Below are 27864 nucleotides of genomic sequence, written 5' to 3' on the forward strand. Positions count from 1 at the left end.
GATTTTCTATAGTATGCACAATGATGTGTAAAGGTGCAAAAATATAAAGTAGTCAAAAGACAAATTTGTAGTGCGTTGTTTTTTTGTCGTCAATGTAATTTCACAAACAAGTATTATATATGTATATGTTTAGCAAATATAAATACAATTACAAATATTTAATAAATAACTAATTGGTAACAGAACTTCACTAGTAGTAAATCCAGTAACTCATTTAAAAAAAATATATTGAAACAAAAATAAATATTACGCTATAGGTGTAAATGTTAATAAGTAATTAACAAACGAAATAAACGCAGATTACCAATATAAATAAAAAAAATCAAAAGTGGAATAAGGTATAATAATTTAAATAAATATATAATAAAAAATCTAACTTCACAATAAGTGTAGATATTTTTCAGGATTAAAGAACTAATCAGAATTGCAATTTGTGCAGCGAAAAAGTAAGGATTGTGAATTAATTATGAGGTATTTACAATAGATAGCGTAGCGTAACTTATGCTATATCGCATCAGATACTTCTGTATCTATGAACACTCTACATTATGCATTTCTTTCTATTATGTGTCATTTTGCTGATGCGTAAACAATATATTTTTTCTCAACTCCGAAGATATCGAATTACAAGTCAACAAAACACCGTTTGTGGGAAGATTTAATTTTCCTTTTTAATCAAAGAAAAGTGCAGTTGAAAGTCATCGAGTGCTGTGCTGCAACTTACGGTGAACAGTATGTTCACCGTAAGTTGACAAAAATGTGTGAATTTTCGACGTTTTGGTGTCAATGATAACTTCATTTGAAGCTTCTTGTAAAATATATTGTAGAATTGCAATTCTATTCGTCTACTTCAGCAGTGTCCTAATCATTTCAGTTATCAACAATCTAAATAATAAATAAAATAAGTGTTGATCAATAATTAGTATGTAAATGTCAATTGTATTATGTTACTATCAACACCAATAGGCATGTTACAATCGAGACCATCAGACGCCACTTTCTTTAATGTAATTCAATTGTAAAAAAGCAAGCAAAATCAAAACAACGCAAATTCTACATTCACGTAGCAAGCGATTAAATTTTACTGACCTGATATAAATTTAACGTAATAAACTGTTTGCACAGCATTTATAATTTTTGCAAAGTTACATCTTTCAGTATGTATCAGTGTTATTAAAAAATAGTACCTAATACAAGGAAGTGTTAATGTTGTTAGCATTGCAAATATTGTTGTTACTACGTATTTAAATTTAGGTTATTATAAAAAATACCTGTGGACAGTATATAATTCAAATTTAAATTAAAAATATTAAGGCTCGGTACTTTGGGTCTCAGTTAAGACTTGATTAACTAATCATTTAGACTGTGAGTATACTATTGTAAAATAAATTAGTAATGTACTTACAGTCTAATCATGTGAAGACTTAACCAAGGCTTAACCAGTACTCAAAGTACCGGACCTAAGTAGTGTAAAAATAAACTTTCAGTAACTATAACATATACGAGGTCTCTTCAGAAAATAACCGAATATTATTTTTTAAACTATATTGTTAATTTTATACATTACGGATCCTTGTCTTCTTAAAAGTGCTCCCCTCCCCTATTCACACACTTTTCCGAGGTTTCCATTTCGTGAAGCAGTCCTGGATAGCTTCATTTGAAATAGCATTTAAAGTCTGTGACAAACTTGCTTTGATGTCATCAATAGTTCGAAAACGGCGTCCTTTCAGCTGTGATTTTAATTTCGGAAATAAGAAAAAATCGCAAAGAAACAGGTCTTCCGAATAAGGAGGATGAAGGAGGACAGTGATCTGATTTTTGGCATAAAACTGACGAATTGGAGTATGCGGACGCATTGTCGTAGTGCAAGAGCAATAAATTGTCCCGCCACAACTCTGGTGTCTTTTTGCGGATTTTTTCACGTAACCGCTATAAAACGCCTTGATACTGCACACGGTTCACTGTTTCAACTTCAGGCAACAATTGAAAATGCAAAATTCCGTTAAAGTCGAAAAAACAGTTAGCATAATTTTGACATTGGATCGAGACTGACATGCTTTCTTGGGGCGTTGAGATCCTTTGCCAATCCATTGTGATGATTTAACTTTTGTCTCAATGTCGTGGCCGTAAACCCAGCTTTCGCCGCCCGTTATGGTCCTCTGAATGAATGTTTCATCGTCATTGGATTGTTCAAGGAGTTGCCGACAAACGTCCACACGATTTTCTTTCTGTTGTCGGTTATAAAACAAGGCACAAATTTTGCTACAACTCGATGCGTGTTCAATTTTTCAATCTGCATTTCATGGTGTGACCCAACGTTGCACTCAAATAACACTATCACGAAAACTAAATGAGATATCAACAATTCAAGAACATCCAGTTACAGAAGAGGTTATGTGCAATGCAATGTTGCCAACCGCATATTACTAAATATCTCCATTAGCGCGTAATTCAGAAAGTTCCGTTATATTCTGAACAGACCTCATTACACTATGTGGTAGGGCAATAAATTTATTGAATCTTACGTTAACTTAATATTCATCCTCAGTAATACCTTAAGAGATTTGATTTGTATTTATTTATATTAATACTATTATTGGCTACTGTTTTAAGATAAAAATTTTGCTTCTTTGTATTAATCCGGCAAAATAAAATACCTCATGACACATTATCACTACTGTACATTACTTTTCATTTATAATTTATATACCCAACAAGTAAAATAAAAGTCCCCAATCAGTTGTTTCTGTGCATAAATTCATTAAATATCTACTCGCTATACCTACTTTGCAAATGTATTTACTAGAAGCGTAACATTTCAGTGGCGCAATAAAAATATCAATATTGGTGTACTTCCCTTCTTGTCATTTATATTGAGTTTTCGATATCTGCTAATGACTACTAAGAGGCAATTAAGTAAGTTATGCCTAATTTTTAATATATCTCAACTGATGACAGCATAATCATATATATTCCAATTAACACCGTGTTTTAACAGAGGTCTCACCTAATCTAAAATTGGGGCAACTATTTTGTTTTGTTTGTATTTTTGTTTTAAAGTGTCCGTGAAAAAAAATGCAAAAAGACCGAATTCCCAAGCGGTTTTGCCTGACCTTGGGTGAATTTGTTTCTAACGCTGCACGTCCTACATTGCTAAATTATTGTAAAGGGCTACTTAATTTCAAGTTTTTGAAATTTTTCTCTTTCGATACGTTTCTTTGGATCGATTAGAACCTATTTCTACTATATTAGCTTCTAAAATTAACGTTTAGTAATTAAACAATTAGTTGCAAAAAACGAACGAAATTAATTAATAAATAGTTGGAGCAACAATTTCAAGGTCAATCGAATCAGCATTTGGCACACATATTGGTTTTTGGATTGACCGTCTTTTCCATAAATTTCATCAACATTCATCATTTTTTTCAATAATAATGCGCAATTTTCGGAAACTGATTTTTCGGCGTTCAACCTTTATTTTACAGTTAACAAATTAGTTAAAAATGAGTCTAGATATTTTAAATTGTAGGTAATTTAATTGCCTACATCATAAAATGACTAATTTTCCGATAGGTTTTCTAGATTTTGATAATCACTAAAAAAAAAGTGAAAAAACTCGTAATTTTGCAACTTATTTGCAATTTGCCAACTTAGCATCAATTCTTTCGAGTTACTATTATGATATTATGATGCTCCATACCCTTCCCCGTCATAAAGTGCAATAAAATGTCTACTAATAATTTTTTCACGTTCTAACTCTAATTTGACTGGAGTGTGAGAGTATGAGGGAATAAGAAGTACATTTCATTGTGTTGCTATATTTACCTTTCTTTAATTTCATAATGAGTTAATTAAAAGATCACATCAGAGGGTTCTGAAAAAGTATTTTATATTACACAAGTATTTATAAAAAAAACAGTAAAACAGTATTTTTTCGTGGTAATATTATTATGTCAATAGGCTTAAAGAGTTCCTAGAAACCTGGCAAGATAAGAAACGAAATAACACTGTTATTACTTTATTTTTAACAATTTAAAGTAAATGGTTAAATTAGATAATTATGTGACAAAAGGTAATAATATTGTAGTTCCAGTTCTTATCTACCTAAACTGAAACAGGTTATGTTAATTTGCCTTAAATCCCTGGATTTTAAGAAAAAAAATTAATTGCCGTCTCTAAATTTGTCAATATATGCAAAACTAAGGATTTTGTACTTATTTTTATATTTTCTTCTATTAATTTAATGTTTAAATAGCTACATTAATGTGCCATATTTTTCTATAAAAGTATTTGCAAACTTGTAAATGCCCCATAAAGTGGTGATTTACTATCTACTGACTATCTAATTATATTTTAAGCAAAATCGAATATTTCCATAGCTTAAAATATAAAAAGGGTTATATTACGAAATTATATTATTTTAAAATAAGTTTTTATGTACGTCATACAATTTTTTTTAAAACAATTGTTTTCATTTTAAAGAATTTGTTATCTTCCATATGAAAAAGAATTAATAATATTAGAAATACATAACGATATATTTTTAATATGAGTTAAATTTGAAACAATGTGCTTGCGAAAAGGACATTAAAAAAATCTTACAAATAGGTTCTCTTGTTCTAAATCCATAGCATTAACCGTTAAGTGTTTTCGAAAGAAAATACAGTTAGGTAATATTTTGGGGTAAACTTTAAAAATAGTTAATATTTACCTAACTTGCAGTATAAACTAATTAAAATTTCAACAAAAATGAAAACAAATTGGGTTTTATACAATTACCTATTTTAAAATCTGCCGAATCATTTATAGGAAATTTTAAAATTTAAAAATAATTTATAGGGATTTACAATAATAAAAAATATTTCAAAGAACTAATAACACGAATTCAATGTTTTCAAGGCATCAAGTTCAAAGTATACGTCTCGTCGTGAAAGCTTTTAACTATGACTGTACTTGACGGGCACCCCCCAGAGCGTCACCATCAGACAGATGTGCAACCTGTAGAAGATATATCACACTTGCTGCACTACCCCACGCTTGGTTTGGTTTCATTTTACCCTCCCTAAATCTAGTGCACAATAGTTACAATGCCATGCTTTACTGGCCTGATTGATCGACCTTTTCTGAACATCGTTCGATTAAAAAGCCGACTCTATTTAAAGCCAGAAAATATGTATGTAGGTACGTAGATGCTAAAATGCTTAGTTCAAATTTTTAGGAAAATGAATCGGAATATACAATGTATTTCGCTTTGGGCAGCACCATTCTCGTACTGCAGGCACATCGTTCGGTTTTTAATTTCTTTTTTTCAATATGGAGAGTAGGTACTCTATGGGACTTACTTAGTATAATTAATGTTTGCTTCTACGCCAGTTTCATAGCCCACTGTACTTAGAAAAACACTTTTTAAGAAAAGAAGCAGGTAGCTTATTCAAATAAGCAATAAGTAATATTCAAATATTACGTATGTGCTAAGACCAAAATGTCATTCCCATAGATAGTTCATACAGTGTGTTGGCTTCAGTACATAAAATTTTTGAAATAGAAATATTTATAATTCATTATATTGAGATTCCTCATGGAAAGTGACTTTCGAAAAAAAATGTTAAAACTTTGGTATGTGATAGTTCTGATCGCGTGAATAAAAAGTCTCAATGGGCACAAAGTCTGAAAGTCCTTTGTTTTGGACCCACGGCCCCTGAAAGTTGATCTTTTCCCACCTTCGACTAAATCGATGTCGCGTATACAAAAATGTTACAATATCTAGTAAATGAGGCCCCAATTAAAAATCTTACAAGAATGAAAAAAACATAATAAAACGCCGCTTTATCTAATAAAAATATTCGGAAAGCATACTCAAAAAACAATAGGTGGTCCATGGGCACTGCAATCCCCCCGACCCTCCGTTCGCGCTTTGATATTTTAAACCAAAATTACACAAAAAGTGTACCGACTTAAGATCAAAAAATTGTATATATATATATATCTACAACCACTGGGGTTATCAATAAAAATCATTTCGTAAATTTTAATTTTGACATCCTGTATTTTGAAAATGGGGCTCCGAAATGAAAAGTGACATAAGAAAAGTCACATTATTTTAGTCCAAAGAATATGTGGTTAACACTGACTTGACTTACTAATTTGTGACACCCCGTATATCATCGTGGGATATTAAGATTGCATCTCAATAACTACTATTGCCATTTAATAGCGTTCTAAACATTTATTGAACAAAATTGAATTTTGTAAATAATAGACAAAATTTTTGAATAATAGCGTTAACTTCTATTAACATATCTTTTAAATATTAATATGTGAGAATATACTGAATAGTCTCAGTGTGAACCATAGGTAGGACAGTTATAGAACATCTGATCTCATTTTTTTACTGAAACATTTCTTATGTAGCTGTAGATTTTTGGTAACAATCGAGGTAATAATTTTGTACCAACAGTAAAACTTAAAACCCAAATTCATGTTTATTTGGACTATTTGCCAACAAATATTGGTAATGTTGTTGGCTACCGGTTACCTAGTTGTAACCATATGGCGCCCTTCCGAAGTCCTTATTTACAATTTAAATAAAATTAAAACTTTCTGTATTGCACTATAAACTAATGTAATTATACTAATAAAATTATGAGAACTATAATTACCATATTACATGGAATATTTCGCACTAAGCTTATAGGCGTAAAGAAACGAAGTTATAGGACAAATTCGTCGTTAACTTTCTCCGAGAATATAAAGTAACCTAATTCTTACCACATTACTCAAACATCTTATACAACTGAAAACGTGACGAGTTACATTATAGCATTAAAATGTAATTATGTAATTCTGTCTACAACTAGTAAGATAGGATTTTTAGATTAATTCGAAGTTATGATTATGATGAATTAGCTGAGAACTTCAGCTCTACTTATTTGTAACGAAAGAAATTGAAAATATATTCATATTTTCATATTAACACTAGAAAGGCAGGCAAACTCCGCTGACGCGGAGTTTGACCTTTCTCTCGGGCCTTCGGCCCTCGGGCCGAGCACCGCTCCGCGGTGCTTTCCTCGCTGGTTAGTAGATATAAAATTTTTTGAAACACCCTGTACTTTGATTTTTAGACACCCTGTATATAAAAGTTTGAAGAAAACGTTTTTCAAAAAAGAGTAGACCCCGATCGAGAAAAGAATAAAAAAAGTTTCTTCCAAACTTCCAAAAAAGGCATCTGGTTAAATGAAAAAGGAAAAACCTAATCCATCTGTGTCAGTTTTATAAAACACCCAGTATATAAATTGCAAAAAACAGAAATTGCCCGTAATTCAGCAGATGCGGGTCAATTTTGTGGAACGCCCAGTACATATATGGATTTTCTAAAATGCGGCTGGTCAATAAATATGCAACTTTTCTTAAAAAGATTCCATGAAAAAATTAACAAAATGAATAAGGGAAAATCTGGTACACCTGTGTCAGTTTTATGGAACATCCTGTACATAAATTGCAAGAAACACCTGGTTAGTAGGGTATAAGGTTTTTCTTAAAAATATTGCCGGCTTCAGTACAAAATATAGAAAAGGAAAAACATTCTATTCGCAATTTTAATCTACATCAGTATCGTGAAACACTCAGTACAAAAATTCAAAAAGACAACTGGTTAATAAGTACACAATTTTTCATTAAAAGACTTTAGTAAATAAAGACAAAGTTAAAAGTGAAAAGGAAAACAATTGCCCGTAATCCAGATGTGGGTCGATTTTGCGGAATACCTAGTACATTTATATGGATTTTCTAAAAAGCGGCTGGTCAGTAAATATACAACTTTTCTTCAAAAGATTTCTTAAAAAAATTAACAAAATGAATCAGAGGAAATCTGGTCCACTTGGGTCAGTTTTATGAAACATCCTATACATAAATTGCAAAAAACATTTTTTTAGTAAGACACCGTGTGTAAAAATATCTATCTGAAAATTTAGATAGGTAGTGAAATGAGAAAAAAATCATAGTCCGCCTGTCATTTTTATGAAACACTCAGTATATAAATTTGCAAAATGCCTCTGAGTTCTACAATATAAGATTTTTCATAAAAATATTGCCATCAATAAATTTCTGAAAGTTCACCTGTGTCATTTTTATGAAACATTCGGTACATACCTTTGCAAAAAGCATGTGATTAGTACGATATAAATTTTTTCATAAAAATATTGCAATCAATAAACTGAAATATAGGAGCCTCTGGACCGTTCGAGTTCCTACGCAATTTTTTAGACACCCTGTACCTATTTGAAAATTTATATATTTTTTTGTTATAGAAAGGTTTAAAAAGATGAATCCATATATAACATTAAATTACGGAATTTCATTCTAAATTTCTAGTTATGTATTACGTTCCCCCTTTAATACCTCCAAATAAACAGAAATTCTATATAAACAAATAGTGCTTACGCTTCTATTCATTAATAATTAATTAAAATTAGTCATACAAATATGTATACGAAGAGAAATCTAATTTAATTCGCGCGACAATTGAAGTTTTGTGAACGAAGCATTGGCCCGCACCAGCTCTATCTCTCTCGCACACGTCTGTGCCATTGCCGTTTATATTGGCACAATGAAAGTTGGGCGAAACCAGTAGTTTATACGTTCTATGGTCCCGTCTGATTTCCTACCTAACCTAAATTACTTACGAAATACGTTAAATATCAATCAGTCTGATCCTCACAGACAATAAGACAAAACGCGGAGAAACGATTTGACGTAGCCGCTAGACATGACAATCCCCTCCTCAGGCAAGCCGTTGACTACGTACCCGACGTGACCGACAAACACAAAAGACCTAGACACCAACTTTTTGACCCTGGGTGACCACCCCAATGACCCCCCCCCCTGCCCGCTAACCTTTTCTGTTTCAGAGACAGCCAGGATCAAGAAACGAAGACAACGACACACACACACATACACACCCCCCATACCCTCCTTAACCCTCCCCTCCCGCGCTAGCCTAAGGGCCACCTTAGCAAAGCGCATCCCAGGCTGCATAGCCGCACTACCCTACCCAACCATACCACACATAAACATGACACTACCCCCGGGGTTTACACAGACGAGCCGGCGAAGCAAGAAGAGCGCCAGAAGAAAGGGCCCTTGCCGGCGGGGCCCAGCCAGGACAAAAGGAGGTCCCACAAAGCGCCTACACCGGCCGCATTTGCGGTCGGGGTAGACGACGGATGGGGCCCACCTACGAAGGCTGTCCAGGCCTACACGAGATGAGGCAGGATAAAGAGGGATAATCCCCCTCGATCCCAAATCATTGAGGCCAATTTCTAGCCATAGAATAATGGCGAGTCTGATCCTTCCATTGATCTATGGTTCGTTGTGATTTTCTAACCTCAATTGGAAACGTTAAATATAGTGAAATTTATTTTGACGTTTCAATCTGACATTAATTAAAATTAGTCATACAAATACATATTGTTAAAAGAAGAGAAATCCAATTTAATTAGCGCGATACTTGAAGTTTTGTGAAAGAAGCATTAGCCCGCACCAGCTCTATCTCTCTCGCACACGTCTGTGCCATTGCCGTTTATCAGGGAGACTAGATAAGGAGCACGAACTCATACGGGAAAATTAGACGACATTAATTGTAACAAGATTTCTCAGGGTTGCCAATATAAGACGAACTAGCATTTGGGAACTTACCCAATTTTCTTCTGTTCAATGTTGGTTGGTATCATTTAACATTTTGACAGGGATCGTGTCATGGTACGGTTATGTTATAATCAAATAACAAATAACCTCATTTATTTTAAACACTTTAAACTGCTTTTTTTGTATGTTTACTTGTAAGTAGATTATGGAAGTAATACTGAAGAATATTTTGTGAAAAGTGCTATTAACGGTCATTTTAATTTACTTTTTATTATCGTTATTGGTTACTGGATCTACTACAGTAAATTTTACAAACACGAACTTCTTCAGCATATTAATAATTAAAACCAAATAATTAAATTTTTCAAGTTCATACATTTAAGTTTATATATATTTATATATCAGTAAATATTTAATATATTATTTTATTATTGATTTAATACATTTTGTTTTGCTTTCTGCCCATTCCAGTAGTTACATCAAATATTGAAGTTCTGAACACAATCTTTTATTTTTATAGATCAAATTTTCATACACAGACACTAAAGTCTACAGGCTTAATAAAAAACATTGTTTTGAGGACAAATAGATATATTATCGTTTAAAAAATTAAATTTATATCTACATCTTATTAAATTAAATATTTAGTTTTTCTATCATTTGGTGTTTATAAAAACTCTGGTTGTCTTGAGTATTTACTGACTGATTCATTGAATCATTCATTAAAGAATGACTTATTAAATAAAAAGCTAAATTTACTTTATTATAAATATTTTTATTTGTAAGAAATATCTTTATTTCTAATAAAAATCCATACATTTTAATTCATAAATAATTAAATGGATATAAATCAAAATTATTTAATATGCAATAAAAAATAAATAACGGATAATAATCTAACGGAAAAGAAAAAACCCCTAATTTTAGGGGAAAAAAGAAAACACAGTTTTCGTTCCCTAGCTAATTAATAATAAAGTTATAAAATACTACAACAGGTATGCTATCCTTAAACAATACTGTGTTCGTTTAAAATAATCTGAAATTAAAAACTTAATAACGATTGATTTTTGTGAGATATCTTTGTCGAATTAAGTAGGTACTAACCCTTCTGTTTATTAACTCATTCTCTGTTCCTTCAATATACTTTGATATCTCATATTTTCTCAAAACATTTGTAATTGACCAAATTAAATGTAATTCCCTAGATGGGCTTTTTTTTTGAGGGATAATACGCCTGCTTCTCCATTTTTCGTTTTTTGGAATTATTTTTTGTCACTTCCACTTCTTTACGCAATAATTTAATTTTTTCCATAATATTACTATATTCTCCTTTATTTAAACATTTCAAAAAGTTACCCAAATCTTCAATTTCTGCATTTCTAATCATTTCCTCATCTGCATTGCTGTCCACACTGTCAATTATTTTTTCTTCAATAAACTGAGTAATTTCTCTTTGATGGGATATATTTATTTCAGATTCTTTTTCCAAGGCTGTTATATCGTCGTCTAAAACATAATTAGTACCCACTCGCTCCTCATACATACATACCAAATGCACATGTTTACATAAGGTACTTCTCACAGCATACTCCTTACATTCACATCGATAACGATGAACACAAAATTTACATACTCTGCAAAATAGAGTTCTACATGTGCTTCCACACATTTGATTACAAGTAATATTATAATAAGACTTACCATCTGAAGATTTTACCTGATAATGTCCTTCTTCTTTTTGAATGATCTCCACCGTATTCTTCTCTGATTCTGCTTTCTTATGTGCATTTATTACTATCCTGTCTTGATAATTGTTTGCATTGGGTCTTTCCATGTTCAAAATACGCTGCCACATTTTTATATCTACTAGTTAATCAATTGTATCTAAAAGTTTTTCCACAGTAACATTAGCCCTCCTCTTCAATTGGTTGTTCTTCAGAAAATTGTTCAAACTTTCCACTGACATATTTGTGTTTACTCCTGCATTCTTCCTATAACAATGTGCCCACATTTGCGTTCTATTTGACTGAAAATAATTCCTACAAATAACAACAAATATAGCTTAATAAAAAATATTGTATTGTATAGACATAATTACTTTTTGAGATAATTTAAGAAAGCAGTTTCATTTGCTGTTTCCAATTTGTTGCAGTATGCATCCACCAAATATAAAAATTTTTCCTCATCGGTCTCATTCAAAATTTTCTTAATTTCTACTTTCATTTTCTTCATGTCCAAATCTTTAATTTTTGCTCTTCCCTGTATATTCCAATTCTTCATTATATGCCACGTACACAAAAGTTTCTTGGTTGATTATTCATTATTTTTACCCATGCCTTATAATACTTGCCATCGTCATCAGTCATGAAATAATTAGGTCTAATTTCTTCTTTCAGTTTTGCTTTTAGAGCCCCTAAAAATACTTCTTGAATTTGTTGATCTAATCTATTTGACAGAAAAAAAGCCACCGGGAATCCTGCATTTTTATCATCCTTTATCAACATTATTGTTAGATCCATTTTCTTATTATTTGTGCAATGAGTTCCATCCATACATATTATATTAGAAAATTTTTTCAATTTATCTTCCATAGTTGCATTCATGAATCCTAATGCGAAATCTTCATTCTTAAGTATCTTATGTGTTTCTCCTATAATAAAAAGATCAATTTACGAAATGCAGTTTCTGATAATATATAAGTAATATAATTATACCGTAGTGAAATATATATTATTAACGTCTTGGCTTTGCTAGAATAAACTACTTATTAAAACAAATGTTGCATTAAAGAAATAGAAAAATTATATAAGTATATTAGTACTATAGTTTACATTTTTGTTTAAATATAAAAGCATAATTCTGTCCATTTGCATTCCATTCATTAACCTTTAATGCAACTGCTACCATCTGATCCTTGTGTCGCTTCTTATCAATATTATGTCTATCATTTTTATTTAGCAAATTAAGTCTTCCCAAATTATTGCATTCTAATTTTCTTGCATCTTCCAAAATTCTGTCTGTTGGTATTCCAAGTCGTAATTTCTCCACAATATCAGTTTTTTCCGTATTTGATAAATGTTGACTTCTTAATTCATTTACGTTATGACCTAAATGGGTTTTTTGATACCATACAATTGTTTGACCTAGGTAAATTGACATCTTTAACGTTACCAATGTCTGTTTTATTAGACTCGCACAACACAAGTTTCACTTAGGTGCGATTCATGCTACTTATGTTTAATTACTTTGTTTTATAATCGAAATTTATTCCTGTATTTATATTTTATTTGTTACTTGCACCTGAATAAACTTACTTACTTACTTACTTACTATTTACATAATTCTTAATAATAAGTCTAGAAGGACAAAAGCCATTTATTTTTATAGTTCCACCAGATTTTTCTGTTCTTTTCTTACAGTTACTTTGATATCCTACAATTATATTTAATTTTGTGAAACATATTATATATTAACAGTTAACTAATAAAAAATTTACCCCTTGTATTACTCCTGTTACATGCATAATGTATTTCAGAACAATGAGATTTTTTAATTTTTCTACATAACGCGTAAGACACTTCTAATTTTTCCAATTTCTTCCAGTCTTCATATTCACTTTTGCTAGAAAAACTATAAACTATTTCATTGATACTTACCTCATGTATTTCTTCAATATGTTTATATAGTTGTTCATAAGTTCGTAAAAGACACAATTCTTCGGGACAAACAGGACACAAAATTCTACTTTTATTTTTATGTTCTACTTCTTCCTGGTGATGTATCTTTCGGATATGAGTATTTTTGTTTGATATACTTGTAAACGATTTTTCACAATATGTGCATGTAAGATCTCTCTCAGCAGTTTTCACAGAAATATCCTTCGCATAATTATGATCCATTATAACTAGATGAAATATATGTAAAATAAATAAATAAAAATAAATAATGTAATTGCTCCTACGAGCAGTTTCAAATCTTTTGAAACCACAAAATAATAAATCACTTAATAAGCAATCAAGTTATCGCACAGTTGGCATAAACAGTCAAAAGTAATTTGTTTAGGCAAATGTGAATGTAACATTCGTATTCACCGGTTTCATAATCTGCTGACTACAAAATAAATATAAATTTTCCCGCGACATGGTAACCACTTCAATAAACTCTCTTTAGTAAGAAACTAGATATGTATTAGGTTGGGTACACTGAGAAATCTTGTTACAATTAGTGTCGTCTGGGAAAATTGACAAAATTTGTCCAAGAAATGGCAGAAGTTGGGGTGGCGCTAGTGTTCCATGTGACCCAAGTGAATGTAGCATAATAAATACGAGTGAAGTAAGCAAATAACCAATTTTTGAGTTTAGTAGATATATCGGGGAGGTATACTAACCTAAAAACTGGAAGTCATGTCAATAATTATTACAATTTGTTTTTATAATGGTAAATAAAAAATTTCAAAAATAATTTAAATATGGTAATAGTATGTGAATAAGTGAATGACTGTCAACAGATTTAAAATAAAACTACGTTTGTGATCTGCATTTTCAATCTAATGATGTCCAGCAGTTCTATATTACAACTTGACCGAATAGTGGGTTAATATTATGGCAAAAGGTCGAATAATTCGGAAGTTGGAAGCAGCTTCTTTGATTCTCGATAAGGTAGAGAAATTTTTAAATGGAAAGATTTCAGAAGTGAAAATATTGTATAATTGAATGATGCATTGTTTCTTTAGCTGTTTAGCAGCATCAACAGCAAGAGCATCCACTACACCAGCAGCAACAGTACAGTTGTAACAACAACAACAAGAATAGCAAGTAAATCAAGAGCAATTAAGTTACGATGAGATTATCCTAGAAAGTGAGCATCCCGTATAATCTAATAAAAGAAAAGTTCTGTTGACGTGTGATGAGGTCTCGACAAAGCAACTATGAATATGTTCACATAATATTGACAATAGCAACAAAGTATACTTTATTTATTTCTACATATTCTTGTAATTTATATTACGTGCATTAAATTCGTATCTTTATTATCATTACTGAATTGAATAAATCATTTCCAATTAGTTGCTGTTTCTTTCCTGTTAGTAAAAATTAGTAAAAAACTGGTTGAAATTCAGATATCATATAAAATTTAAAGAGAGGATACGTGTAGTAATCGATGCTGATCGATCTGTATTGGTAATTGACTACTTTTACTAAATATTTAAACATGGAAATCAATTTGCTTCATGAACAAAATGAAATTTTAAGAAGATAGACTGACACATATTACTTATTTTTAAGTTGTTTTATTTGTAATATATATTTACTTTGTTACTTGTTTGTTATGAATATTTATTTTATTTTAATTAGGCACAAATAATTTCGATTTTTTTATTCAATTAATAAAACATTGAAATCTTTGTTAGATAAACATTTTGTTTTTCAAATATAGAACATTGCTAAAATATTTCTTTATAATACCTTATTAATTTTGCTCTACCTTGGGATAAGTCATGGAACCATGTTACGTTCGAATTAAATCAACAATTTTATGCAAGTAGAATTAAATTTTTCAGCAATTTTAAAATATATACCCAGAAAACTAATCGATTTTAAACAGTTATAATATATTTAGATCACCTATTTTTTGTGACCTTTATAATGGAGTATATTTTGTTAAAATTTACTCTTTTTGTTTCTTAGAGTAAATCTATTTCAACATCACTCAAGCTGGACAATGGGTCTAATAAGTCATTTGAATCACTTGACTCAAAATCGGACATCTGTATTAATATTTTAAAAAGTTTATTTAAAACACCGATTTTTTTATATTCTATTTTTTATTACCACAAGTAAAAATTCCATATTATTAATAATACAAGAATTACTATTTTTTTGAAGGGAACTTCCTATATAAAATGTGACTATTTTTTACTTACATTAAACTAAAATTGTGATCAAAAATATAAACCTTACTTATAGGTTAATATTGACAGGGCACGTCATAAATTCCTTGAGAACTAGTTTCTACAAACACCAAATTCTTCTCATAAAGCTAATATTTTTTATTATCTATTTAGTTTAATTACAGTCCGGAATGACATATTTTCATGATTTATATAATTCAAAGTAGCTTACATTATTTATTTTGAAATTTTTTACACCACAAAAATGACATGATTGATTTATAATTCAAACTGCCGCTTTTTATCTCCCCTCTCTACATATGGGACATATGGAACACTAGCGCCCTCTTATTTTTGTAAGATTTTTGTTTACATGGAGTTCGGACTCCTTGTATAGTCCCCATGGCCGTTTATATTGGCAAAATGACATTTGGGCGAATCCAGTAGTTTAAAAGTTCTATGGTGCCGTCTGATTTCCTAACCTAAGTTACTTACGGAATACGTCAAATATCAATTACTATTTTCCTTCCATCGATCTATGGTTCCTTGTGATTTACTAACCTCAATTAGGAACGTCAAATATCGTGAAATTTATTTTGATGATTTAATCCGACATTCTTTGTGATTTTAAAATTTCCGTAGATTTGCGTTCAGAGCTGGTTGAATCTGTATATAAATGTTTGATAACACTCAAAAATGGCCGTTTTGGCGGAGAAGCCGTTGAGAAACGAAAATTTATTTACAAAATCGCGGAAAAGTCTATCTAAAATACCCCTATTCTACCTAGGTCAATTTTGTTGGTTAGTTAGTAAGCATAAAACATGACGAAAAGAGTCAATATGTAAGTAAAACAAAAAAAGTAAAAAATGTAAGGAAAAATCTGATCCAGATCTCTATCAATTTTATAGAATACTTTGTACATAAATTTTCAGAAAACCTTTTGTTTAGTAAATATGAAATTTTTCAACAAAACTTTAATAAGTTGAAAAAAATAGGAAAATAAAGTCATATCTGGACTCGATTCTGTTCCGCATTAATTTTATGGAATACCTTATATATATAGAGTTTCAAAAAGGCATCTGGTTAGTAAATGTAGTTTTTTTTTTCAAAAGATTTTAAGAACTAAAATTGACTTCAATAAATACTTGTAAAGTAAAAATGATAAGGAATATTCCATCCTCCGTGACTATGTTGGGTCAATTTTATAGAACGTTTAGTATATCGTGAAGTTTAAAAAAACATATAAAACTTTTCCTCAAAAGTTCTCAATAAATAAAGTAGAATAAAATACAGAAAAATATGAATGTCTGAACAGGATCAACATTGTTGGAACATCCAGTATAAAAATGTTCAAAAATTGTATCTTATTAATAAATACAACATTTTCCATCAATGGACTTTAACAAAGAAAGTAGAAAAAAGTAAAAAACATAAAGAAATATCTAGTTTCCTTCCATTCTAACCTGGGTTGGTTTTACGTAACATACAGTATGCAAACTTTCAAAAGGCAGGTGTTAGGTAAATAAAATTTTTAAAAAAAAATCATTAAATAGCTTCATACCTTAAGTTTGAAAATGTGAAAAGAATATGCTTATTTTTGGAACAATAGTATAAAGTTTTAAAATGACATCTGGTTAATAAATATAAGTACAGTTTTCCCTTAAAATATTTCTGTAAGTAAAATAGGAAAAGTTAAAACAGGAATGAAAAGTTTAATTTGCCTATAATGCAGACATGGGTTAACTTTCAAAAAAATGACTGGTTACTAAATATATAACTTTTCATCAAAAGATTTGATTGACTAAGTTGAAAGAAGTGAAAAGAATAAAGAAAAGCCCAGCCTACCTGCGTCAGTTTTATGAAACATTCAGTACATAAAAGTTACAAAAAGCGGTTAGTAGGACAAAATTTTTCATAAGAAATATTGGAATCAATAAATTTTCGACCGTTCGAGTTTCAACGGAATTTTTTCTATGTTGAAATATCTGATTAATTTGATAACAAAAATAAATTATTAGGAATTTTAAAAAAGTAGTCCACCCAAAATACACTTGGAGAAAAAAAAATGTTATCTGGACTTTTATAAGAGGAAATGCTAAAGGGGCTTATAATAAACCTAAAAAAAATAAATGCGTGAGCAGGGGTGACGGATGGTAGATTTGGGGGGTTTAAAAGTTGTGAAAAATTGTATCATTGGGATTTCTGGCGAAAGTTGACATCAAACAAAAAATTATCCAATACAAAAGTTGTAGATCATGCAAAAATGTACAACTTTTGTAGAGGTCACTTTTTAAGATAACCTTTAAAATGACTTTAGATTTTGTCATAAAAATAACAGCGACGTATTTAAAAAAATTAACCTGATGATGACCCCTTGAAGACGCAACGTCGGATTGCAAAAATGTTGACGCCATTGGATATAGCGGAGAAAGTGGCAATATGCAATTTATTTTAAAATTCGTTTTCAAATAAAGCCAAAAAAAAAATTAAAACGATTTTACGAAATTTCGGGTTTTTCCGGATATCTCCGGAACTACCCGGAATTTTAAAACTTTCTAAACGGCATATTATTAGGTGTAAAAAACACACAACTTTTTTATAATTTGAGCCACTCCGTATCTCTTACTGTTTCCTAGATCCTAATGCTATCCCATCCTTATCTTGGACACACTGTATATCTATAAATACATCAAAATTAAAAAAAAATAATCGATCCTACGGGAAAAAAATATTATTTATTTTATTTATTCACTATTCGACTTAGATGTTTATCGCAACACTATACAAAAATAAAGTTTTGGGTCAAACGGTGAGCCAGTTTTTTTTGTATTTTTCTTCCGTATAATTGAATGGTGTAATCAGTTTTTGAATTTTTTTGAAATTTAAACAAATTATCAACAATTACTGAAAAATTCATTGTTGCGTCATTTTTATTTTTTTTTGCAATTTTGAGCTTGTTTTTGAACTGTGACTACAGATTTTTTTATTTCACCAAAAAGTGTATGTCAAAACGAAAAAAATGATCACCGGCAGAACTCTATACGATGATTTTTCTAAGTAGAATTTTTCTTTGAAAAAAAAACTGTTTCAGACCGGAAAAAATGAATATCTCGGAAACTCCTTGAATTTTTTATCTAAAAAAATTTGTGCTTATTTAAGACGCAGAAAGGTATACTTTCACCAAGTTTCGTCAAAATTACATTATTTTTGCGGAAATGAGAAATAAAAAACGAAAAATAAAAAAAAACCGTTTTTCACAATTTTCTCGGAAATTTTAAGGTTACCCTAAAAAGTGACCTCTACAAAAGTTGTAGATTTTTGCATGATCTACAACTTTTCTATTAGATACTTTTTTGCTTGACGTCAACTTTAGCCAGAAATTCCAATGATACAATTTTTTACAACTTGTGAACCCCCCAAATCAACCCTCCGCCTCCCCTGCTCACGCATTTATTCTTTTTTCATTTATTTGCTTTGCCATTTCCACTTATAAAACTCCAGGTAACATTTTCTTTTTATTCCCTATAAATGAGCTATTTCGATCGGTCTAAAATTTTAGAAGTATGTCGCTCCTACCTTCCACCTTCCATAATGGCAATGAGTGCGAAAAAGATCGAAAACCCCTTCTCTCTCTCTCTTTCTAAACATACGAATAGTATTAATTCCAGCGTGTGTCTAGTTCATAGGGTCCCTTGTCCCTTGTGCATTCTAGAGAAAGTAAGATTCAATACACTTGCCTTAACCTAATAAATTTCTTATTAACAGAAAATAAAATGAATGCGTAATGGTAGAAAACAATATTTTATTTTCAATAAATTTCTTATTAACAGAAAATAAAATGAATGTGTAATGGTAGAAAACAATATTTTATTTTTAAAAATAATTCAGTAACCATATTAGTACCTAGGCTTTACTTTAATTTACTTTAGATGTTATTTAAAATATTATTAGAAAAATGTATGTTTATAACTGGATTTAAGTACTTATCTGAAAAATGTAAAAAAATATTGTCAAAAATTTGCAAAATGTACGTAATACAAAAAAATATATTTAAATTTTTTTTTTATCCATGATATTTTATGTCTGCAATATCTTGAAACATGTTGCTTCAAAATTCTGTTGTTATATTTTAGGGAGTGATTGAGATTATAGAACTAATTTTTTTTTCATAAACATGCAGTGGGAATACATCTATCCCAGGGTTAAAAGAAACAATTCTGTGGACAATATTTTAGAAAAAATAAGTTAAATAAGCCGCCTGTAAGTATTAAATATTGGGATGGCCAAGAATATGGGAACCTAAATAAAATAACACCTTGCATGTCATATCATGTTTTTTAGTAGTATTTTTTTATTAAAACTAAAACACCCTATACATTGTTTATAGTGTTGAAGATAAAAGAAATCGTTGTGTGGGTAATATTTAAAATGTTTAAGAAATATATTGGAACTTTTACTATTCGGTACATATTGTTTTCCCCAAATATATATTACTGAAAACATCACTTACAAAATAAAAGAAGTTCTTGGTACCTAAGTACTAATGAAAGTTAAAGAATAGATTATTGTCAATATAATCTTTATTGAAAGAAGACTGACTTACTTACATTTTTAATTATTGAAGTTACTGATATCTAATACAATTAAATAACTTTTTTTCAAGCACTCGCGAAGTTCACCCGTATTTTAACTGGTGGGGTGGCATTTTACTGGGCCTGAATCACAAAAATTCCAGACTATGGCCTCAGATACACTCATCTGTAGCGTATTTATAACGAAAAACTTGTACTTGTTTACTTGTACCCGCTGATATTTTAGGTTAGAAATTTCACTGCACTCGCATTCATATCTGCACTGGGGGTATTTCTTCTTTACACTGGTGGCATAGACCGTATTTGTAACGAAAAACTGTAACTGTAACTTGTTTAGCTGCACGTATTCATATTATGTTAGGTTAGAAGTTAAAAATTAAGAAATATGACGATGTGAGACCCAAGTCGACCGGAAAGCGGGAAGCAAACCTAATCTACTGCTCTAGTCGTTAAAAATGCAATGAATATGATTTGATGGAAAAAATTCAAACGGCAAACTCTTTTCATTTTGACATTAGTGGAATAATTTTATGTATACGAATAGTACTAAATGAATGCAATAATTTAAATGTTCGTTAATAAGAAGTAAGTCAGAATAGGTACCTCTAAAATTGAAAAAAAAAATGATGAAGTTTTCAGACTTTGCTTTTTTAAATCGAGGGAATTTATTGTACGTGTGTGGTGCAACTTTGTACTGGTAATTAAAAGATATGTACCTCGAAATGGCGTGAATGTAAAAGTAAAATAATATATTTCGCGCACGGAAGTCTTTAGACTTTAGCGCCAGTTCTTTTTGACGTATCACAACTAATGCCAATAGTAGAGTAATATAAATGCATAATGTAATGTAATATTAAACATGCAAGGTTTTGTAAAGGGTTTACCGTTTGCCTTGAAATTGAAACATGTAATTTTAGGGGTACTTAAATCAATGCGGGGACAGCTAGCATGTCAAGCTTATGTAGAGCGGTAGTTATAAAAAAATGTAAATAATATCGTGACAACAATGTAATACGTATACATATCGGGGTGTAGCTACGCATTAACGTTTAAGAAAGTCCTGGGAAGGTAAAGTAACGACGCACCGCTGCCCTACAAACGGCTTTGACGTTTGGCGTGAAATTATTTTGACATAATGAATTTGACAATTCTAACGACGTTCCAATTTTTTCCCGATGGGCGTGTCTTAAAGCTTCAATTTTACGGCTTGCGAAATGGTCGTCTGTCGTCGAGCAAACCCCAAAAAAAAGGCAAAATTAAATATGAAAACGCGAAAAAAACGTTACAAAAATGCCCCCGAACGACTAAGGAGGAACGACTGAGTATCTGTGCCAAGTCGCACGCCGTTTCGAGGCTCGCAAAGAAGGAATTTTATGCGGCAAAATTCACATTTTTCGGCCTTCCTAGACATTGCATTTTAACGTATTTACGGCCGCATTTCGAATACCGCGTTTGATTTCGCGGAAAGTTGTACATAAAAAGTTGGAAGAAGGCACCCGGTCGATAAATATGAGTATTTTCGGCACAGTTTTAAATAAAATATCGTAGAAAATAAGGGAAATAAATAAGAAAAAAGCCGTACCCGCGCGCGATTCGAGGCGATCGGCGACCGTCAGATTTCAGCGGGAGGGCGTGTCGGACTATTGCGTTTCACACAAAAATTAGGCCGCGCCCCTCGCAGAGCCTGGGGAATTCGAAGAATTCACGGTGAAGGCGTCGAGTGATCGGTTTCTAAATACGATGTTGGGACGCGGGGCGGCCCCGGGGCGAAGCCTTTGCTAACACAAATCATCGCTTTTTCGGGGCGATCGTGCGACGCAGCCGGAGCTATCAGATTTTAATATATATTGACTAGAAACGTAGGCAAGTCGGCTTCGCCGACTTGACGTTTCTCTCGGGCCTTTGGCCCTCGGGCGGCGCTGCGAGCTCCATGAGCCCCGCTTCGCGGAGCGCTCTCTTGCGCGTATGTTTCTTAAATCATCACACCATCATCCACATCACCATCATCTACATCACTATCATCCACATCGCCATCATCTACATAACATAATATTCAACACTATAATCTCCATCACTATCATCTACATCGCCATCATCTACATCGCTATCAACACCACCATAATCTACATCGCTATTCTCTACATCACCATCATCTACATCTCCATCATCAACATCTACATCGTCATCATCTACATCACTGTCATCTATATCGCCATGATCTACATCACCATCATCTACATCACCATAATCTACATCGCCATCATCTACACCACCATCATCTACATCGCCATCATCTACAGCGTCATCATCTACATCACCATAATTTACAGCACCATCATCTACATCATCTACGTCACCATCATCTACAGCACCATCATCTACATCACCATCATCTACATTACTATCATCCACATCGCCATCATCTACATCACCCTCATCTACATCTATATCGCCATCATCTACATCATCTACATCTACACCACCATCATTTATACCACCATAATCTACATCACCATAATCTACATCACCATCATCTACATCGCCATTATCTACATCGCCACCATCTACAGCAACATCAACTACATCATCTACATCTACATCGCCATGGTCTACATAACCATCATCTACATCGCCAGCATCTACATCATCTACATCACCGTCATCTACATCACCATCACCTACATCGGCATCATATTCATCACAACCATATACATCACCATCATCTACATCGCCACCGTCCACATCACCATAATCTACATCACCGTCATCTACCTGACCATCATTTACATCGCCATTATCTACATTACCGTCATCTACTACAGCAACATCTATATCACCATCATGTACATCATCATCATCTACATCACCATCATCTACATTGCCATTATTTACATCATGTACATCACCACCATCTACATTATTATCACCATTCAAATGTGGGTCGATTTTGTGAAACATTCTGTGTAGCAAGTTTTAAAATAGCATCTGGTTACTAAATAAAAAATTTTTCATGAATAGGCTTCACTAAATAAAGTAGAAAAAATGAATATGATAAGGAATAATCCACGGGGTCTGTCCTGGATCAATTTTATAGAACATACAGTATATTGTAAAGCTTAAAAAAACATATTATAAAATTGTTACCTCANAGGCAAAATTAAATATGAAAACGCGAAAAAAACGTTACAAAAATGCCCCCGAACGACTAAGGAGGAACGACTGAGTATCTGTGCCAAGTCGCACGCCGTTTCGAGGCTCGCAAAGAAGGAATTTTATGCGGCAAAATTCACATTTTTCGGCCTTCCTAGACATTGCATTTTAACGTATTTACGGCCGCATTTCGAATACCGCGTTTGATTTCGCGGAAAGTTGTACATAAAAAGTTGGAAGAAGGCACCCGGTCGATAAATATGAGTATTTTCGGCACAGTTTTAAATAAAATATCGTAGAAAATAAGGGAAATAAATAAGAAAAAAGCCGTACCCGCGCGCGATTCGAGGCGATCGGCGACCGTCAGATTTCAGCGGGAGGGCGTGTCGGACTATTGCGTTTCACACAAAAATTAGGCCGCGCCCCTCGCAGAGCCTGGGGAATTCGAAGAATTCACGGTGAAGGCGTCGAGTGATCGGTTTCTAAATACGATGTTGGGACGCGGGGCGGCCCCGGGGCGAAGCCTTTGCTAACACAAATCATCGCTTTTTCGGGGCGATCGTGCGACGCAGCCGGAGCTATCAGATTTTAATATATATTGACTAGAAACGTAGGCAAGTCGGCTTCGCCGACTTGACGTTTCTCTCGGGCCTTTGGCCCTCGGGCGGCGCTGCGAGCTCCATGAGCCCCGCTTCGCGGAGCGCTCTCTTGCGCGTATGTTTCTTAAATCATCACACCATCATCCACATCACCATCATCTACATCACTATCATCCACATCGCCATCATCTACATAACATAATATTCAACACTATAATCTCCATCACTATCATCTACATCGCCATCATCTACATCGCTATCAACACCACCATAATCTACATCGCTATTCTCTACATCACCATCATCTACATCTCCATCATCAACATCTACATCGTCATCATCTACATCACTGTCATCTATATCGCCATGATCTACATCACCATCATCTACATCACCATAATCTACATCGCCATCATCTACACCACCATCATCTACATCGCCATCATCTACAGCGTCATCATCTACATCACCATAATTTACAGCACCATCATCTACATCATCTACGTCACCATCATCTACAGCACCATCATCTACATCACCATCATCTACATTACTATCATCCACATCGCCATCATCTACATCACCCTCATCTACATCTATATCGCCATCATCTACATCATCTACATCTACACCACCATCATTTATACCACCATAATCTACATCACCATAATCTACATCACCATCATCTACATCGCCATTATCTACATCGCCACCATCTACAGCAACATCAACTACATCATCTACATCTACATCGCCATGGTCTACATAACCATCATCTACATCGCCAGCATCTACATCATCTACATCACCGTCATCTACATCACCATCACCTACATCGGCATCATATTCATCACAACCATATACATCACCATCATCTACATCGCCACCGTCCACATCACCATAATCTACATCACCGTCATCTACCTGACCATCATTTACATCGCCATTATCTACATTACCGTCATCTACTACAGCAACATCTATATCACCATCATGTACATCATCATCATCTACATCACCATCATCTACATTGCCATTATTTACATCATGTACATCACCACCATCTACATTATTATCACCATTCAAATGTGGGTCGATTTTGTGAAACATTCTGTGTAGCAAGTTTTAAAATAGCATCTGGTTACTAAATAAAAAATTTTTCATGAATAGGCTTCACTAAATAAAGTAGAAAAAATGAATATGATAAGGAATAATCCACGGGGTCTGTCCTGGATCAATTTTATAGAACATACAGTATATTGTAAAGCTTAAAAAAACATATTATAAAATTGTTACCTCAAAAAATAAAGTAGAATGAAATAAAAAGAATATGAATACATTTGAACACTTGCAACTCTGACCTGGATCAATTTTGTTGGAACATTCGGTATAACAATGATCAAAAAAGCATTTTGTTGGTAAATGCAAAATTCAATGAACTTTACTAAAGAAAGTAGAAAAAGATAAAAAAGGTAAAAAAAATCTGGTCTGCCGCCTTTTTGTTTTGGTTTCAATTCTGATGTAGATCATTTTGTACATCCAGTATAAACTTCCAAAAGGGTATCTAGTTAGTAAATATAAAATTTTTCATCGAAAGACTTCAGTACGTAGGTAAGTCAGAAATGGGGAAAAATAAGTTAAGTTTCACTCTCCTAATTCTGAAGTATCTTGTTATAAATAGACAATTTTTCATTCAAAGATTTCAGTACGTAGGTAAGGCAGAAATGGGAAAAAATAAGTTTCACTTTCTCATAATTTTGAAGTGGATCAACATCCAGTATAAACTTCTAAAAAGGTATCTGGTTAGTAATTATACAATTTTACATTAAAAGCCTTTAGTAAGTAAAAATAAAGTTAAAAGAGAAAGGAAAATTTTGCCTGTTAATCAGACCTGCCTCAATTTTATACAACATTCAGTATATGGATTTTTCAAAAAGCGAATGGTCAGTTTTCATCAAAACGTTTCAGTGGAGAAAGTAAAAAAAGTAAAAAGAATAGAGAGCCTAGTCCACCTGTGTCAGCTTTATGAAACATCCAGTACAAAACATCTGGTTAATAAGATATGATTTGTCATAAAAATATTGCCATCAATAAATTTCTGAAATATACAGAAGCCTCTGGACCGATAATTCTGACCTGGGTCATTTTATGTAGAACATCCAGTATATGGATTTTCAAAGAAAGCGTCTGGTTAGTAACTATATAAATTTTCATCAAGAGATTTCAATAAATAATGTAGGAAAGTAGGTAGTGAAATGAGAAAAAAATCCGCCTGTTTCATTTTTAGTTCATGCCAGACAGCAATGAGGGCGCTAGGCTGTTCTACTATATGTTTGCTTAGCAGATCTAATATAGTACTACATCTATGGTCTACAGTTGGTTTGCCACGATTCGATGTAAGCATTACAGTCTACCCGGCTAACCTCAAATCTTTTATATCATGATAAAAGATATGTGACTAACTTCTTGTATTTGTATTTTGTGGCTCTCAGTTGTCACTGTTGTCCAGTAATTTTAATTTATATTTGGCAGCAAAATTGACCTATTTTGGAGTGTTTGATTTATAAAATAATATGGAAATATGTAGTTGATGTGTAATTATTATATTAATAAAAACTGATGGAATCAAAGCTGAAAGGTATGTATACAAATAAACAAATGTTGTCTTAGAATACAATTACAGAAAAATGTTTCTTTTAGATGCTGTTCTTTAAACAATGCTGGATTCTTTAAACAATGCTGGAAATTGGACATTCAGGGGGTCTTGCTGAATAAGTAAAACATTAATTGTGAAGTTAAACAGAAAAATATTTTTTTTGTAAATAAAAATACTGTGGATTCTTGAGTGTTGTGAGAAATAAGAAATCCCCCAAATATAATGTATTGTAAATCCATCATAAATGGTAATGGGTTAAAATTTCAATGTTATGAGGTTAAATGGAAGATATAAAAAAAATGTTTTAATGCAGTTGACATGTGATAGCAGAAAATAAGGTTTTCTATTTAAAATTAATGTTATTAGTACAGAAATGCCAGTACAGTAGATACCTAATGCAGTATTTATTTAGATGTATGTATTATTGGTAATATTAAATATAATAAAAAATAATGTGTTTTATTTGTAATGATTGATTGTGAAAGAAAATTGTATTTTTCTGTGACAACAGTGGATATTTAAAAATACATAACTATATACTTACAGTATATTTATTTAAAACTGAATGGTTAATGTTTTTACTACATTATGTTTTTTCAAATCTCTACAAATATTTTTATCGTTTATACTACTATTTTTCGAATGATTAAAAAACTTTTATTGAAACTATATTCCAAAATTTGTCAGCTAAAAAATTGTATTTATTATACATATGTAAAAATGAACATACATTTGTATATTTTATATAATATGCTGGAAGTGTAACTACACATAATGTCTCATTATATATGTAATGTATAGTGGAAGATCAACAAAGATATTTTATTTAAATCGATCAAAATTTTTTGAAGAATTTTCTAAAGCAGGTGTTTTCTCGATTTGTTTTAATAACTTTTTAACTTGTTTTACATATGTACCTAACTGAACAATTTTTTTTATAAGATGAAATTAATGTAATGTAGTTTGAAATAACTTTATTTGCCATAGTTTTCTTAGAATTAGTGTAGTTGAAGTTACTCATGGAAGGCGAGAATGGTTAAATAATAATCACATATCCCTGCTGTGAAAAATAAACAACTTGAACAAAAAAAGACTAAGTTTTTGAGACAGGTCCCATATCAATGAAATCTTTGACCTCAGGGAACATTTCACAGTTTTATAACCTGCACTCGCGAAAATCACTTGTTCTTTAATCGCTTTAACTGGTAGCTTCCTGGGTGCCCAAAATTTATTGAGGAATTTTCCAAAGCAGGTATTTTCTCAATGTGTTTTAATAACTTTTTAACTTGTTTTACCCAAGTGAACAAATTTTTTTATAAAATGAAATTAATGTAA

The 27864-nt window shown here is 31.9% G+C and overlaps 3 protein-coding genes across 4 annotated transcripts; all 3 read right to left on the reverse strand.

Moving 5' to 3' along the window:
• Positions 1-10555: 10555 nt before the first annotated feature.
• Positions 10556-12191, reverse strand: LOC111692391. Of its 2 annotated transcripts, none has more exons than XM_023456381.1 (2): positions 11741-12191; positions 10556-11681 (listed from the first exon to the last, which is right to left on the reverse strand). In XM_023456381.1, exon 2 carries the CDS (start codon positions 11495-11497, stop codon positions 10844-10846), a length of 654 nt encoding a protein of 217 aa, XP_023312149.1. In that variant the 5' UTR covers positions 11498-11681; positions 11741-12191; the 3' UTR covers positions 10556-10843. Both variants share the same exon structure in this region, with proteins under 2 accessions (XP_023312149.1, XP_023312150.1).
• A 9970-nt stretch (positions 12192-22161) lies between these two features.
• Positions 22162-23082, reverse strand: LOC108915124 (prostatic spermine-binding protein-like). The gene is made up of 3 exons (XM_023456383.1): positions 22872-23082; positions 22512-22763; positions 22162-22358 (listed from the first exon to the last, which is right to left on the reverse strand). Exons 1-3 carry the CDS (start codon positions 23080-23082, stop codon positions 22162-22164), a joined length of 660 nt encoding a protein of 219 aa, XP_023312151.1.
• A 980-nt stretch (positions 23083-24062) lies between these two features.
• On the reverse strand, positions 24063-24983 carry LOC108915125 (prostatic spermine-binding protein-like). Its single transcript, XM_023456384.1, has 3 exons — positions 24773-24983; positions 24413-24664; positions 24063-24259 (listed from the first exon to the last, which is right to left on the reverse strand). The coding sequence occupies exons 1-3, from the start codon at positions 24981-24983 to the stop codon at positions 24063-24065; spliced, it is 660 nt and encodes a 219-aa protein (XP_023312152.1).
• Positions 24984-27864: the final 2881 nt, after the last annotated feature.

The sequence above is a fragment of the Anoplophora glabripennis genome, unplaced genomic scaffold, assembly GCF_000390285.2.
Source record: "Anoplophora glabripennis isolate ALB-LARVAE unplaced genomic scaffold, Agla_2.0 scaffold1444, whole genome shotgun sequence".
Lineage (NCBI taxonomy): Eukaryota > Metazoa > Arthropoda > Insecta > Coleoptera > Cerambycidae > Anoplophora > Anoplophora glabripennis.